Consider the following 18,680-nt stretch of genomic DNA (forward strand, 5'->3'; position numbering starts at 1 on the left):
AAGCCACGGAATTCAGGAAAGAGGAAATGCCAAACACTTGAAATGAAAACCACTTCACTATCAGATTTAATTCCAAGGCCTTAGAAAGGAAAAGCAAATCTAACCAGGAAGATGTTAAAGAAACTTTTTCAAGTGTTAACAGCATTTGCAGCTGTTTGTCAGGAGGCACTTTGTTTTTCACTCTAATTGCCATGTATATCAAACCAAATGAAAACATAGAGTTCAAGAAACAGCTCTGACAATGAAGACTTATTAAACCAACAGAGCTTTAAAATAATTTGTGTGTATGTGTGTGTGCACACGCACACATGCTAGAAAGAGAAACAGATAGAAAGTTACATATACTACTTTAAAAAATCTTACAATATTTCGAAGCTACATCTTTGAAAGTTTGAGTTTCTACTTATTATTGCTAAGTTCTACTTCCTCCCTTTAAATGTCAAATCAGACTCCTGGAATGAATGGTTAGTAAACTTCAACCAAGGACCAAGTTCAGCCATGACTGCATTTGATTTGGCTTGATGGGCACATTTATATCTTAACTGGGTGATACCCACATTTACATCTTAAAAAGAGAAAACAAAGGTATAAGGTTAACATCACATATAATTCAGCCTTCTAGAAGGTCACAAGAGAGTCATGCATCAGTGAAGGTTTTTGAGATTTTAACCTCCCCATAGTAGGCATTAACTCCAAAGCAGGTTATATTACTTAGTGATCCTGCCAATATAATGCATATTTCTATTGAATTGGCAGTGATATTCCAAGAAAATTCTTCATTAAAAGCCCAGCTGAGCTCCCAGCTATTAGCCATTATCAACTGCCAGCCATGTGAGTGAACCACTGTGGATGTCTTGCCCAGTGATGTCCTCAGATGTCTTTGACCATAGTTGCTAGCTGGTCACAATCACACAAGAGACCCCAAATGAGAACCTTCTAGTTGGGACCCTTCTAATTACAGACACCCATGAGAAACAATGATAAATTATTGTTTTAAGCCACTGAGTTTAGAGTAGTTTGTTTTGGAGAAAACAGATAATTGGAACACGGGGCAGGAGTAGAATCTGAGCCCAAGGCATTGATGGATCTGCAACATCTTGGAGGCAAAAAAGACGGAGAAGTAAAATAGATAATTTCTTCATTCATCACGTGAGACACCTTTGGATGAATCATAGCAAAGGGATCTTATGTGTAGTAAACCACACACTGGATTCTGGGGGAAAATGTATACAATTATCATCTGTATACAATAAACTTGGGAGAATCATGAACCTGCTACAAGTTTTCAAGATCTTCAGGACTCTACACTGTGGCCCTAAGGGCTTTGTGTGGGACCAGGTAAGGAACACAGTCTCTGGGGCAGAATGATGAGATATGGAGGAGTACTAGTTACACAGATCTGAATGCCAATGAGACTTACCAATAAAAAGAATGTGACTTTTGAAATCTAAACAGGTAGGCAATGTAAATTATGGGGTTTGGTGGACCATTCTACTTATATGCATTTTATGGTACTGCTTCAGCCTAGGTTGATATATGAGGAATCAAAAATGTACTCAGATTCTGGGGATCTCACATGGCTCATACCCTTTTGAACCCATCCCAGTTTGGAATCTTCAGAAGGAAGGACTTCCCGTCCCTTTTTATCTCTTGGAAGTAATCCTATGCTCTAAGACACTACAGAAATTCTAGGCAGTCCCAGACTTCCCAACATCTACTCATTTTTGTCCCAGAATTTGCACTGCTGAACCATTTATTCACTCATCAACTGATTCATTCAAATACAAAGAGGAGGAAGAAGAATTCGGAAAAATCCAAATGAATAATTTCCAAAAACCCCTATTAGGATTTGATTGTAATTAGCAATGCAAACATGTAAAAGAAAAAAAGCTACTGAGGTCAGCTTGGGTGATGAAAGGAGGGGAGAGCACTACAACTAACTTTGATTCCAAAGACTTTTTCTCTAGGTCACTTTTCTGGGGGTTGATACCTATGGGAAAAGGAATTTACAAATGAAAAATGTTACACAGTCCAAATTTTGAAAAATTTGTGGTCTATTTTCATTTGCTTCTGGAGATCTTTTTTCACTGAGTTAAAATATTTTTTGAAAAATGAATATTATAAATAACTCATTAACCCTCAAAAATCCAGAAGATTATTACTTATAATACTTTTTTGAGTATTAAAGAGACAGTGAGAAGGGAACGGAATTTGATGTTGCAAACTAACAAACTTCAGTTACAAAGACTTTCTTACCATGATACCTGTATGAAGCATTATGTAATGCACAGTTTGAGTGACATCAGCTGCATGAATCAAATTGTGATACGGATTTTTGTACTTGCTGTAACCAACTTCTAAAGCTTCTGCAAAGGCAATTAGGCAAGAAACAGGAATCTGCAGAAAGTAACAATTATGATTATATTTTGACCAAAAGAGTGGCACTAAATCAACATGAGCACAAAGATGTTTGGGAATGGGATACATTAGTGAGTCAGATGTGGGCAGTAGTTTCTTGAAGTTAAATGTGGATTGTTCTGAAAAAACACTTCATTAACCTGTCAGTTTTCAATGCTGAGAAGGATTATAACCCCCAAGTGTTTAGTTAAGATAGATGAAATAACAGTCTTACCCATACAGCAATCTTTAAATTTTGTATCTTCCGGAGTCAGATAAGAAGGCTAGTTCTTAAAGGGGTAAAATTTTCCAATTACAACTGTTGAAGTCTAGTTTTTCTATCGGTAATTCAAGGGGGTTAAAATAAATGACCTCCCAGTAAATTCTAACTCTAAAAATAAACATGATTCCATAGATACAGGCTCAGAAATCTGAATCAAATCTGTTGCTGAGATGGCTCTAAGTGAAGTTAATTAGAAACCCTTTCATTTCAATTTAAGAAAAGCTGCCAATAATGGTTCATTCTGCATTTTAGCAAAATCATATTTCTTTAAGACATAGATTCCAATCTTTACATGAGTGTTCTGTGAATAATTCAGGGGGATGTTTGTATCTTGTTGGAATGAGTCTATCATGGCCTTATGATACCCCAGTGGATATACAGAAATGTCAGTGATTTGTAGAGAATGGCTATATCAAGTGGTGAACTCGTCCCCTTAGTTCTGTGATCTGACAACCCAGAAACATTTTTAAATGAATTGATTAATGACGCAATGTTCTGCATTTTCATTCCTATTCAGATAACTCATTCTAAGAGCATTTTACTTTTGTTCCATGTTTCTGACCTTGAAACGGTTGATAAGATCATATCTGGTAAATAGTTCATAAATCATAAACTTCAGACTATGTTCTCCACTTGCTTCATTCAAGGCAAATACATCAAAAGACCATTTATCAACATCCTGTAGGAAAAAAAGTAAATATTTTAGTTGGCAATATCATATGATTCTGTTTCTTTCTATGAAAAAATTCTTGGAAAGCTCAGGCATTGTACATCCAGCAGGTCAGATTTCAATTCAGCACATCAAACTTCATTTTTACCAGTGTCTGATGTGACAGGGACACTTAGTATCTATGGATCCACAAAAGTGAGGTCAATAATGCTTAAGATCTTCCCCTTAATCCCAAGGTTATCCAATTTGATGCAGTAAACCTGATAACTCTATAACACTGCCCATATTCTTAGTGTCTCTCCAAATGCATGCCATAAATCATTTTCCCAGAGTGGGCCTCATTTCAAGGTGGAATTGCAGGTTATGTGGGTGATGTAATTGAGAGAGAGGGGGAAGATAGCCCCAATTTATCTTTCCCACCCACCCACCTGCTACACTGCTTGAAATTCTACCATTTAAAAGTTACTAATTTGGTTTAAAGATTTGATATTTTATGTCTTTTTTTTTTTTTTTTTAAGATGAAGATGCCCTAGAGAGACAGAGCTCTGTCTCTCGGTAGAGTACTACTCCCTTATTACTCACTCTACCAATGGCTGATTCATTTTTACTTTCTACCAGGGCCAGATTGTAAGATAAAGGAAGTGGGTCTCTTGATTGAGGGGGAGGTTAGTAATTTCGGCATTTCAGGCAATTCCCCGGGGAAGTGGTCAGGCCTGTAGGGGAATAGATACCCTAGGAAAGTACCCCCTAACTGTGGGAAAGACGGCAATGAGCAGGTATATCCAACCACTCCAGCCACCTCATGATTTTGATTCAGGTAATTCCAGGACAAAAACTTGCAGAGGGGTCCACAAAATGGACTTGTAGCAAGTGGTATCAGTACATTAAGGAGGTATTAAGTACATCGTACATTAAGGTAAAGTTTGAGTTGTAATAGTAAATAAATCACTGAAACTTAAAAATCTACAGAAATACAGCAGAATCAGTTCTAATGATTATCATAAATTATTAGTAAAGAAGGTCTAGTGTTTGCATACATACAACAGGTTTAGTATTGAACAGTAATTGGACAACCTTAAAGCTATACATTAATTTTGAATTTGAGCAGGCCCTGTTTAGAACTTCATTCATTTAACACATTTCACAGAGGCCAACAGTACATGCTGTAACATGCTGAAACTAAACTGAAAATCTGATAAAAAGTATCCAAACCATCTCTTAAAACTATTTCTTTCGACAAATAGTAACAATAACATCAAACGTGTTTTTAATCATTTCAAAACACCAGTGAAATATTTTTTGGTTTCCTTGTGTACCTTTGTTAAATTCCTTGCGTTTAGCCCTAATTTGATCCCGAAATACTTGCTTGATGGGTTTGTAAATTTAAAAATCTCTCAAAGTTCTGTTAGAAGGCATTTAGCATCAATAAAGCTCAAAGGAGACCAACAAATCTCATCAAATTCCAAAGCTAACACAGAAGAATTAGTTCAGAAGGCTGCTATTTACAGTTCCCACTAGGGGTTTCCCACTGAGTAAAAGCTTTGCTCTCCATTTTGGGGGATTTTTTTAATCAACAAGGGTGATTTACATCTGTAAACTACTGCAGATGCTTGGCTTTTACTTTGTCAGATTGAGAACAAACAAGACAAGGAAGTATCTCAGGAAATTAGAATTATTAAAACATTCTTAACTTAGTGATAATTCTCTACAAGCTGTTAGTTCATGTTTTCCCTACACTACATTTTAGAAAAATGCTTACATTCTCTCATACCACAATACTCTGTTAGCTGGTTTCTAAGAAAAATAAATAAAAATAAGTAATTTTCTTGCACACAGTTCAGGAAATAATGAGGAAATCAAAATCTCTCAAGAGCCAAGGAGTAATTAATATCTGATAATGTGACATTTCAGTTATATACTTGCCTCTATTATCGCTTTAGAAACATGAATATAAAAAAGTTTCTAAGAAAAACAAACTACCTTTTTAAATGAATAAGATTAAAATCTAATATGCAGCAGAGAAAAAACAAATGCAAAGGGGTTGCTTTAAAGGAAATTAAAGAAGAAAAGAAAGCAATATAGATTTAAACTAGGAAAGGAGTTTAATAAATCAAAAATAAAATAGCCCAATATATTCTGTTGCTAGTATTCTTTAAATCTGTGGTTAATACAGGAAAACCACCATAAAACTGTTAGAGGAGACAAAGTTGAATTTTCTACCCAAATTAAGTGATGGAATGAAATAAGGAATGTAGAATGATGAGCCTACAAAATGCCTCTTTAGTAATAAAGTCTAGGAATAGTGTGTGCGTGCACACACACACACATGCAATGGGAACAAGCAAGTCAAAAACTTTCATCACTTCAGATTTTCAACTCTAGTTATTTCTAACACATGTAATAACTGCAATTGGGCCTCAGACTAGGGCAGCCACAGGGAAAGCCAGAGACAAAAGATATGAATTTCTTTTTTGTTTCCTTTCTTAATTTTATCTTACTTTTTATATTTTCTTGGACCTAAAATTCTAAACAATTTTACTCCATATAAGTTTTGCCTTTAACCATAATTGACTGAAATATCTTTTTATTTATAAAGCATTCAACTCTTTCATAATATACAGTAACAAAATATGTGTATTCTGACAAGTGCTGGTGCCATCTCAAAACTGAATTCAAGATCCACCTAAATAAAGCATGAAGAGGAAGAAAACATCACAGACACGTGTGTGTGTGTGTGTGTGTGTGTGTATATGTATGTATTGATATAGTTTGTTAGTGTAAATTGATCCTCATTTAAATCTACAATGAGTCATGACTTGAAACACATGACATTTTGTAAATGGTTAAAATATTTTTTACATTCCAACATGTAAGCTGCAGCAAAGACCTATTCTCATTTTCTCCTAGTTCTTTTAAGGAGATTAGAAAAAATGACTATTTGAAAAACTAAAAAAAAATGACTATTTGAAAAACTAAAATAATTGAAAAATTTTTTTACCTTTAATGTTACTATGACAGCTTCTGGATATGCCAACCCGACCATGTGATAGGATTTTCTGTACATTCTGAAAAAGAAAAATAAGTGTATATGTAAAAATCAGTTACTCAAAGTTTTCAGCTATTTCTTAAGAACAAAGAAAAAATTATCTTTGATTTGTTTACCTTGTATCATGTTACAGTCTCCCTTTGTGGCAACAATGATAACTATTGTCACAGCTTATTAAGTATCTACAATGTGACAGATGCAAATAGTACATTTGCATCACAACCACAAAGTCAGTGTGATTTTAGATTCTATGTGAAGAGGTCTTTCCCTAAACGTCATCTTATTAAAAACAGAGATTGTCCTTTGCACGGGCAGCAACAACACCTTTCAGCATGCCACCATGTGCATGACAGCACAGTAGTCTCGTTTTGTGTCTATTTGTGTTCCAAAATTTTCAGTCTGGAAGCTGAATGTCATGGAAATGTTTCCTTTACAGGTGTTTTTTTTCCACAAAATAAAAATTACAGGAGGGAATATGCACTATCATCAGAATTTACAGAGCCTTTTTTTTTAAGTTAAAAATATTGGAGGAGAACATATTGACAAAAATTGCTTAAGTTTGTTCAAATTGTCATTTAATATTGTTTAATAAAGATTATCCAGAAAGAACAGGGTGTTTCTATTTTTATAATAGCATCAATAACAAAAATATTTTTTATTAATCAGTAATTTGTTGGAGTTTTCCAGCTTCCAATGGACAACCAAGATGACTTAAACCAAATATAAGAAACTCCTCCATTGATTCATGCAAAAATAGAATCAACATGATACCCTAATGGGTAGAAATAGCAATAGGTTTCTAATCAGGACTGAAAGAAACATGGCTCCTCCACAAAGTCCTGTGAAGAAAGCATTTAACTGATTATTAATCATGTCCCTTAATTTTTATATTGTTAGTCCACAAGCAAGCTGCCTTCCTAGACTATACTGCAGTAAACTCTCTTCCCAAGATGCCTGGACAAAACCATAATTTAATGATTATATCTTTAATTTATATTGGGGGTCAATATAAGAAATATTAGAACATAAGAAAATATTCTGCATCTTTTATAAAACCACTATGGGAGATACTAACCTTTTGATTCAATGTACCTTATATTAAAAATCCTTAAGATATTACTCAGTTTCTATGTAAAAGCTATCATTTTTTTCAAGATAAGAAAAGCCAAGTAATTCTTCATGTTTTCCTTTTTAATCTTCACTTCTTGGAAGCTCAGAATTAAAATATTATATTTACTTACATAGAGACTAGACTTCCTTGATAAAGTACCTTCCCATTTTATTACAGAGACCTTGTTACTTTATTTCCATGTTCCCATTTTATGTTTATCTTAAATGACCTTAAATAATTTTTAGGTGTGGCAATCAGTTATCATAAAAATTTATCCTTATACTCTATCTCAATTGGAAGATTTCTTATAAGAAAAAATACCTGTGTTAATTACTCCACTGAGATAGGTATAATTATTCTAATAATGAGGGGCAAGGAAACTATTTAATCACACTACAAAAGGCCCAGAAAATAATTGCTGTCAGTAATGATATTTAGTTCCTTTTTTTTTTTTAAGGAAACAAATAGTCTTTTCTATCTATTTTTTGAATCATTACTAAAAAATGGAAGTATGGGGGAAATGGAAGGATGATGGGCAAGGAAATAAAAAGGTCAGGAATAAGGAACCTTAAAAATTAAGTAACTAAATCAGTGTGACTTCATGGCACAAAAGGCAGTATGATGGAGCAAAGAGCACACATGCTTTGGATCGCAGGTTAGCCAATCACTAGTGTGACCTCTGGAAAGCTATTTAATGTCAGTCATCTGCAAAATGAGGATAATTACATGCTTTTTATGCAGAGTAAATGATATAAAGGCCTAGCATAATATTATAAGTACTTGATGCAAGAAAGCCATTATTATCAGTGTTACTGTTCTCATCAATACCATTGGCTCCAATTCTGACGTTCTTCAAGGCTCTTTGGACTCAGTGAGAACTTTGATGTTTCTTAGACTTGGAGCAGGTTGAGAAATGAATATCCCTGTATATTCTCATTATATGCAATGTAAAGAAAGACAAGGAAGAAGGTTACTCATCCAAGGAGAAGGAGAAACTTCCCCATTATCATTTTCTAACCCTATAATTGGGAATAGCATATTAGGATGAAAACTTAGAAATAGAAAATTAGGATGGAAAATTAGGACTACTCATTCTGGAATCAAATGAATGTGGGAGAAACCTTAACACAGTGGCCTCACACTTGAGTAAATAGTCACTACATTACAAGTTGCTGAAAAAGAATAATGGATTTCCTGTTCTCCTACAGGTGGTTAAAGTCCAGCTGGAAATACGGTAGATTATTTTTGGAAGGTTTTTACTACAGTTACAAAATATAATTCAAAAACTTAAAAAAAAAAAACCCACTATCTTATGCCAGACACAGTGCTAAGCAAGAGACTATTCAGTGAAGAACAAGAAAAATATAAGTGCTGCTTTCATGGGGTTTATTCAGTGGCAAAGAGGGACAATAAATAAGAAATAATATATGATTAAAAACAGCACTAAATGCTATGAGGGAAACCACTGGTTGGGAGAGAGAAAGTGATGAACAGTATACAGAGTAACCAGGAAAGGCCTCTGGAAAGATAGAAAGGGCTAGCCAGAGTGAAGGGTGGGGAAAATCATTTCTGATAGAGGGAATAGCAGGATTACTGGTCCCAAGGGAAGCAAGAGTTTAGGGATATTCATGGAGTTGAAATCACACTGGTATAGATATTCAGGTAAGGGTGAAGTAGCATGAGATGAGTCTAGAAGGTAAGGGGACCTAGTCATGCAAAGCCATGATACAGAAGTTGCCTTTAATACCAAGTGTAATGGTATATCAAGTGAAATGGTAAAAACAATCAGATGGTTTTAAGCTTAAGAATGACGGGAACTCATTTATATTTTAAAAATCACTATAGAATGACTTGTTTGGAGAGGGCAAGTGAGGAAGAGGGGAGCCTAGTTGAAAGCTATTGTCATATTTCTGATGGCAGGTGACAAAGGCTTAGTTTGGGGTTGCAGGAGTGGAGTTGAGAAAGTGAGTAGGCTCAGGATAGAGTGGGGTAAGCAAATTGCCTGGACTTGCTGAGGTATTGATTCTTGGGAGGGGCTGCTTGAGAGAAGACTCAAAAAGACTTTCTAAGTTTCAAGATTGAAGATGATTGTTTTTGAAAGTTCAAGATAAACATATCTCACTCTGTTTACTCACTTACTAATGGAGATGCAAAAGTAATTTAAAAATTTCATTTCCATGTGTTTTTAGCACATTGATTTCTTCAAGACTGCTTGCTAATTTAGTTACCTTAGGTACGTTTTGATATCTCTGTGTAGCATATAAAAAAAATGAAAGTTTAACGTGTCAATATATTTCACAGAATTTGTCTTGATTTTTCTATTTAATGGGAATGGAAATCTAGTTGGTTTACTTTTATAATTTACACTTCTTTTCAGTTTGCCAAGTTCTGCAATATTTTCTTAAACAAAAAAGACAAAATATACATTCCTTCATTAAAGCAAACATGCTCTCTTTTTTCTCTGATTCTCTCACTGACTTTCTGAACTATGATTTAGATGTTTTCGAATTGATATTAAGGAAAATCAATAATGTCATACACTTGCCTAAGTTGTTTTAAAAAATAGGAACATAATTACAAAAATTATTTCTCTCCAGCCCTCTCTACCTCTCTGTTTCAGATTTCTGGTCCCACCTGGCAGAGTTGGGAGCAGTTTATGCACTAGGGGTGGGGGGGTTGTCATCTTATCTAACTCATCATGATTATTATGCTCATAATGCTTATTATGAGGGTTCTTTTATCAAAGCCAACTAGATATAGTCAAGAAATAGTCAAAATAATTTGAATAATCACTGAGTGGTTGTTATTTTGGGTAATATAGTCATAAACCAAGATCCTAGATGCTTCATGTCTTATGGTTATAATACATCTTTAAATCACATCGAATACTTCCTGCAATGCATTGTCATTTAGATTTTTAGAAACCCAAGAGTGCTTCTCATTGTTCTGTTAGCAGAAGAAAACGAAAGTTTATAAAGTTCATTAGAGGTAATGACTAGCGATGTCTGAAGATAAAAAATGATGTGGTCTCCCTTAAATTTAATTTTAGATACATTGATAAAAAATTTCTCTGTTCCTCGATTTTATTTGTTTCAAAAATGTTAAAATAACCTTTTTATGTATAATTTAATGTAATGTAATTGTTTTTTAATCCAAGGGATTTCTAAGAACTAGTTTTCAACATTGTCAGATATAAGATGTTATTTCAAGTCTTTTTGTAGTTTTAGTTCTGAAACATCTTGTTTCCAGACAGAAAAATAGCTGTGTTCTTAAAGGCTAAAGAATGTAAAGTTGGGTCATATTAACATGTATTTCACTTTAGAAACTCTGGTGTTTCTAGGGGCCAGCAAGTGACAGAAATGCTTCAGTGACAGAAAGGTTGAAAAGCTCTTCAAGTAAAGTGGACATGAGAGAGCCTTCTTCCACAATGGTAAGAGAATGGTCTTTTCTTTTTAGTGCCAAGAAAAGGCCTGCTTGATTTTGGTATGTAGTACAGAACTTATTTTATTGGGAGTTACATTGTATTTGGGTAAAATTAGATGTAAAGCATATAAATGTATTATTAGGTGTAAAGCATATAAATGTGTTTATAAATGTATTATAAACAGTTATTCACAAAAGTTCATTTGAGGAGAATGGTCATTCAAAAGTCTTTGCTTTTAGTCTTTATGTCAATTTAAAAATAAATGAAAATAATAAATCCAGGACAAGATATTTTTGTTATAGGTAAATTCATCCTAAAGTCCTAAATCTGTTCATTCCAGTTATACTTATGATTATAGTTTTCCTCAATAAATAAAATACAGGACTCTCATAACTTTGACATAGTAAGTATATTTGCTGCCTTTTAAATTTTGTCTTGAGATACCAACAACTTCACTTACCTTTCCACAAAAATTCCAGCTTGAACAGCATGCACAATGCTCCGAAATCTTGGTTTTTCCTCAGATTTCTTTTTCATCATCCCCATTTTCCGTGTAAAGGTGGAAGCCAACCAGTCCCGGACTTCCGATGGGACCGAATCCGACTGAATGTCACTGAGCTCATCATCAGTATCCAGCAGTCTTCTACAAAAATTTATAGTGGTTAAACTTTAGGAAAAAGTGAAGAAAAACTAATAACAAAACAAGCATGGCAATAGGATTTAAAGTATAGCAAGTCACTCTCTGATCATCTTTTAATATGAACTATCTTAAAAAATGATTGGGTTAATGTTTTGAAATCTCTGAATTTCTCAAATTGGTCATCTTCTGAGGGCAAAGACTAATGGGCTTGAACATTTGAGCATTCCCAAACATTTAAGTACAATGATATCAGTCTGGAGATATCGATTGTATTAATATATTTATAATATATTAATATATAATAATATATTATTCCAATAATGAATGAAACTAAGATAAGATAGTGAAGAGAGTTCATAAACAGAGGTCTATTAAAGGAAGCAATTGGAGTGGAAAGAAAAAGGGGAGTCGAAGCTATAAAAGTTGTCTTATATTTAATAAGCTTGTGTATATTGAGTACAGAAAGTACATGCTATTTGAATAAGGCCTTGGAGTTTACAGAAGTCATTCACATGTGTTTTTTTATTTGATGGGTATCCCTAAATTTTAGGAAAATAATAACTTGAAAAACAAAGATGAAAACAAGTGGATTATTTTGAAAGCGAATTTTAAGTGATTTAGCCAGTGTCAGGTGGAAAAGTTAAAGCAAATGCTGTCTTGAGGGTGGAGATCTGATGGGCTTAGAACTGCTGGCTGAGGAAATCAGCTGTGTGAGGAGGAAGTGACCAGGAGCTGAAAGCACTGCCCTGCCACTCTCCAGTATAAGCTCCGGAGAGATGATATGGACAGAACTGGCCAGTAACAATAGCTGCATTAAGGCTGGGCAGCGCCAGTGATCCAGAACTTCCTACATGTCTGAACTGGCAAGATAGTGTGAAAGGCTCCCCACAAAATACAAAAGGGACTTTATAGAGCAATTGAGCTTTGCCTTCAGGAAGAATACAGGCCAGCTCTGCCCGTTGCTTGACTAGGTTTTTTCCTTGTTGGCACACCAATTTAATAACTCAGAGCTATTTTGGGCGCACTTTAGCTTTGACCTTTGGGTTCCATTCGTGCTGGTAAATTTCTTTGCACAGAGTGAGGCCTAAGGATTATGAGCCGATGGAAGGAAGGTAGCCAGAGATGACAGCGAGCACTACAGCCTTCAGAACAAGTCACACATCATCTCCACAGAGCAAAAACTACCAAAAAGAGACTCAAAAGATAATATGATTTCCTCTATATGCTACTGTTTATAAGCATATAGATGTCAGTCATTTGCCAATATTTATTTTTCATAGTATTAAATAAGTGTGAATGCATTTATGAAATGCCTTATGAAAAAATATACACAACTTAAGTGCTAGAGTTATAAAATTATATGTATACATATGAAGATAAAAAAGACATAGTTGGAAGTTAATATTGAAGCTGGGACGAAGTGAGAGAGTAGCATGGACATATATACACTACCAAATGTAAAATAGATAGCTAGTGGGAAGCTGTTGCATAGCACAGGGAGATCAGCTCGGTGATTTATGTCCAACTAGAGGGGTGGGATAGGGAGGGTGGGAGGGAGACCCAGGAAGGAGGGGATATGGGGATATATGAATACATACAGCTGATTCACTTTGTTTGTTGTACAGCAGAAACTAACACAGCATTGCAAAGCAATTATACTCCAATAAAGATATTAAAAAATATTGATTAATACTTACCCTAAATCATATTTAATTCTCATTCGGCTCTTACGTTTGGATGATTTTCGTTTATACTTAACACATCGTAATTCAAAGCAAGATATTTTTTTTCTCCTTTTGACCATTTAAAATTAGATTCCTTAGCCAATTACAGCAAATCACTGCACTACATGCTTTGAAAATTTCAGGGCTTATGCCATTTCTATTATTATTGAATATGCCATTTCTATTATTCCTTATGCAGTGATCAAATAAAACCACAGAGCAGGACAGATGGAATCATTGTGGTGTAATCCTGTGATGTCACCATGCTCCAGGAATTCTACTGCTGTCTTGTTTTATTAGCTACTCTAAGTAGAATGACAGACACATAGTAATGGTTGCCAATTGCTCCTTTGCAAATCTGATTTGGATGACTTTAGGGCTATATGTCCTAAAATCATAAATTATCCATGACAGATCATCAAATATGACAAAATCAGCATATGGAAATGAGAGTTCATATAGGGATGTGGTACCCAGGAGTCTGACAATCCCTTAGTCATGATGTATGATGTCATTTATTGAGAATGAAATAAGATATAGTTTCAGGGAAAAAAGAGTGATATAGATTAATGAGTGAATATAGAAATAAAGGAAGAGAGTACATAAAGAGAAAAGCATGAAATATTCTATTGTATAACTAAAAAAGGAAATCTTGAAAAAGCAAAAAATACCTCTGTGATGGTTAATTTTATATGTTCACATGGCTAGGTTATGATGCTCAGCTCTCTGGTCAAACACCAGTCTAGATGTTGCTGTGAAGGTATATTTTAGATGTGATTAACATTTAAATCAATAGACTGAGTAGAGCAGACTACCCTCCATAATGTGAGTGGGCCTGATCCAATCAATTAAAGGTCTTAAGTGGTAAGGTGGAAGTCCCCCAAAGAAGAATGAATCCTGCCTCCAGACTACTTTCAGACTCAAGATTGCAACATTTACTGCTGTCAGAATTTCCAGCCAGTGTCAGCCTCCTTTAAAGTATAAGTCAGACCATGTCAATGCCTAATTCATACAGCCCTATGTAGCTCACCACAAGCTATGTCTCTACCTTTATCTTTTAACAATTTCCACCTTATTCATTTTGCTTCAGTAATGCTGGCCTCCTTGGTATACTCAAACCTGCCAAGCTTGCTTCTGCTCAGGGTCTTTGCACTTGCCATTCCCTCTGCTTAGAATCTCTTTTTCAAGATGTGTGGATCATTTCCTCACTGCATTTAAGTAAAAGGGCTTCCTTGACCCCCCTACTCAAATAGTAAACACTTTTATTCTCTTTATCCTTCTATAGACTTCTTAGCACTTACCACTGCTGATGTCATGCCATATGTTTATTAGTTTGTTCATTCATTTTATGATTTATCCACTAGACTGTAAAGACCTCGAGATCAGAGAGACGGTCTGTTCTTGCGCACTGTTATATCACCAGCATGTACAACAGTGCATGGCACAGATTGGGGGGATCAACAACTAGAAATATTTACACTAAACTATTATAAGTGACTATGTTTGAGGAGTGGAGTGAGAATGGAGATGGTATAAGAAATTTTAGTCTTTTAGAGTCCCATATTATTTGATTGATAAGAGCAGCACCATCCTGGGAGTAGTTCACTATTGTCAATCATCTCTTCATTGCCTTTAGGTTAATTTGCCCTTGAACAATCTCTTTACAATTTTTGAGGCAAATTATAGGGAAATGTATATTTGACATGGAAAAGATATTAGACATTTTTCTGGATTAAAGACTTAAATGTAAGACTGGATACTATAAAACTCCTAGAGGAAAACACAGGCAGAACACTTCTTGACATAAATTGCAGCAATATCTTTTTGCCTCCATCTCCTAGAATATGGAAATAAGAACACACACACACACACACACACACACAAACAAATGGGACCTAATTAAACTTAAAAGTTTTGCACGGCAAAGGAAACCATAAACAAAACAAAAAGACAACCTACAGAATGGGAGAAAATATTTGCAAATGATGTAACTGACAAGGGATTAATCTCCAAGATATACAAACAGCACATACAGCTCAATAAAAAGCAAAACAAAACAAAACAAAACAATCAAAAACTGGGCAGAAGATCTAAATAGACATTTCCCCAAAGAAGGCATACGAATGGCCAAAAGGCACACGGATGGCCAAAAGGCACATGAAAAGATGCTCAACATTACTAATGATTAGAGAAATGCAAATCAAAACTACAGTGAGATAACAGCTCACACCGGTCAGAATGGCCACCATCAAAAAGTCTGCAAATAATAAATGCTGGAGAGGGTGTGGAGAAAAAGGAACCCTCCTACACCGTTGATGGGAATGTAAATTGATGCAGCCACTATTCAGAACAGTATGGAGGTTTTTTAAAAAACTAAAAATAGAGCTACCATATGATCCTGCAATCCCACTCCTGGGCATATATCTGGAGAAAACTGTAATTTGAAAAGATACCTACACCCCAATGTTCATTACAGCAGTTTACAACAGCCAAGACATGGAAACAACCTAAGTGTCAATCAACAGATGAATGGATAAAAAAGATGTGGTATATTTATACAATGGAATATTACTCAGCTATATAAAAGAACCTATAAGGGAAAAGAATCTGAAAAAAAAAAGATATACATGTATGTATTACTGAATCACTTTGCTGAACATCTGAAACTAAAACAACATTGTGTATCAACTATACTTCAATAAAAAAATGTAAAAAAAGAAAAGATATTAAACATTTCTAATAGCATTTTGAATTAATGGCCCAGGAAAGAAACATTTTTAAAATTGTATGCACTGTTTACATGCCTTCAGCCAAGGACCTCAGTATCTCTGTTAAGTATCAGTTATCAGAACTAACTCTTTTAGGCTCATCTATCAAGTAGAGTATGGTAAGAAATTCCTAATAAAGACACAAATAATTTGTATCAAACTATTTAAGATAATTTTTCAAGTTTGGATAGAAGAAAGTTGAAAGGCAGGTAGATAAAACTTAAATTTAAATGAATTTTAAAAATAAACCGACACACCTAATGGCATATATTTCTCCTCTCTCTCCCTTATTTATTTTCCCTTTCCCTGTCACCTGCCCTGTATACTGTTTCTTCTTCTGAGCACCACAAGGAGCTCTTCAGATTTCATTTGACCATTCTAGATAGGGCAGGAATGAAAACTATAGTATAATATCAAATAGTAATCCTGGGCTTTTGTTAGAGAATTATCAGAAACAATTTTTCTATACATTTATCTAAGATGTGAAGATATCTAAATACTTATATAAGATTATGTCACATGTAAAACATATGACTACATTCTGCCTTCATTTCATTTTTGACATAAATTTGTGCAAGTAGCTTGATAAAATGAGATCTCAAGTACTATAATGAATCTTGCTTCCAAAACATCCAACGGCTCAGTTGCTCTTCATCCTAGGGTTGGATGGCAGGGTGAGCAGAATTGCTTACTCCATGAGGGCTCTTAAAAATGAAGACTTTGTGTTTACAAAACTTACAACATGAAAAAAAAAATCATTGGTACATTTTCCTTGGGAATTCTTAAAATGCACTGTACAGAAAAGAACGATAGGAGTATGTGTGTAAAATGTTAACACTATGGACCTCTGAAAAATGCTTCAACTGGTGTTTGATGCAACTCTTTGTTTTTCGTCCCAATGGAGTCAATAAAGCAGAAAGTGAGGGGTCCCTAAACGTAAGCTGTGGGTCGATGGGGGGCTGGCAAGCTGTGAAAACTGACCCTGCATCCAATCAGCGCTGTACTGATCTTTGGGAGCTATTTATACTCCAAATTTTCTCTTGAAATCAGATGACACAACTCCCAAAGGGCTTATATTTTGAACTAGAAAGTTTGTAGGAAAAGGGAATAAAGAAAGGCGGCCACGGAAGGAGAGGTCATGGGATTTTGACTCTTACAGTGATATCAGTGAGAATATTTCTGTCCACAGTAGACTCTTGGAAAATGGTTACACTCGTGTACCCACACAGTTATTTCCAGGCAATCGGTGCCCACATTTACACCTATTAAGTACTAAAATTCATCTGCCGGATGCATAATTGCCGGAAACTGGCTTCTCAAGTTTGAAATTTTCTTTTTCCTGCTGTATTATTCTTATAAAGGAACACACTTCAACAAGAAACTAACACATTCAACTCTGCCTCTAATATCTGCTGGGCTCAGGGTAGGAGCACATTTCTCCGAAATACCACATTAAATATTTAAAAGTTATATATCAAGTGAACAAACATGATATTTGTTCTATCCTTCTACCTTTTAATGTTTCATAAAAGTCTGACAAGTTGTGTTGGAATTGAGAATTCTCAGCTCTTTGTGTGACAGGGCTGGGCCAGTGGGCTATGGCTGGCTCTCTGCACCTGCCTGCCTCCTGCTCAGGCCCTCACTATATGAGTAGGTGGACGCCATGGCCCCAGTACAATCTCCATCAACCCATCCAGCCTTGAAAGCAGCTGCTTCTTGGCCACTCTTTAGGGGTGGAGGGGTGCACACACCAACAGTGTCCTGGGCCCCCTCAGGAGGAAAGACCTAAGGAGGAGACCCATTAAGACTTAGGAGACAGGCTAGGAGACCTTTGGGTAGAGAACTCTGGGGTCTCAATGTCCAGGATATGGGATGCTTACCTACTACGAACCAGGCAAGGAGCCAAGGTTTACTTCATTTAATCTTCCAAGCTTTACTTCATTCCTTCCTCACTATGTGGAAGACACAATTATTATCAGTACCCCTATTTTACTGATGAATGAATTGAGGCACAGATACCCTAAGTGATTTGCTCAAATCATATAACCAGAAGTGGCCACGCCATTTTTTGAACTCAAGTCTCTCTGATTTCAGGGTCTGAGTTTTTAACTGCTGAGCTATCCCTCACCTCAAATGTGTGTTTTGCTTACTAAGTGCCCAGACTACCTTCACATTCAAACAATAAAAAATATCAGTAATCATTATTCTCCATCCCATCTCTACCTTGAAATTCAGGGTTAAAAATAATTGATGTTAAAGGAGTTTGGTCCACCAGAGTTTTGGTTGGAGGAAGCTTAAATTTATTTTCTATGATTGGTATGTTGAATCATTTTCTCAGAGAGAAATATATCTGGATGGTAGAATTTCACAGTACTTTGAAGTGCAATAAATTAAATGTCAGGATGGAAAGAGGTAATACATTTGAAAAGCCGTATCAACTTGTCTTGTAACCTACTTCCTGAGTACTAAATACATTTGAATTAATTTTTCCAGGCCATCACCCACGCACGTTTATTTATTTATTATTTATTATTTGCCTTGTTTCAAAAGAGACAAAATGGCAGGCTCACAGATTTATTTCAACAGTTTTTTGTTTCTTTGTGTCTTTTTTGGGGGG

The 18,680-nt window shown here is 35.2% G+C and overlaps 1 protein-coding gene across 6 annotated transcripts in view; it reads right to left on the reverse strand.

Annotated features, from left to right (window-relative positions):
* The window catches only part of PDE1A (phosphodiesterase 1A), a 375,597-nt gene that overhangs the window by 80,633 nt on the left and 276,284 nt on the right, over positions 1-18,680 (reverse strand). For all 6 annotated transcript variants that reach the window (XR_014265140.1, XR_014265141.1, XM_082466728.1 and 3 more), the window contains 4 exons: positions 11,392-11,574; positions 6,349-6,415; positions 3,243-3,359; positions 2,257-2,397 (listed from right to left, as the gene is read on the reverse strand). Coding sequence is in view for 4 of the 6 variants with exons in the window: in XM_082466728.1 (XP_082322854.1) it covers positions 2,257-2,397; positions 3,243-3,359; positions 6,349-6,415; positions 11,392-11,574 (508 nt within the window). In the remaining 2 variants the exon portion in view is untranslated. The remainder of the gene's footprint in view (positions 1-2,256; positions 2,398-3,242; positions 3,360-6,348; positions 6,416-11,391; positions 11,575-18,680) is intronic.

This window comes from Balaenoptera physalus (genome assembly GCF_965194825.1).
Source record: "Balaenoptera physalus genome assembly, chromosome: 6".
NCBI classification, from domain to species: Eukaryota; Metazoa; Chordata; class Mammalia; order Artiodactyla; family Balaenopteridae; genus Balaenoptera; species Balaenoptera physalus.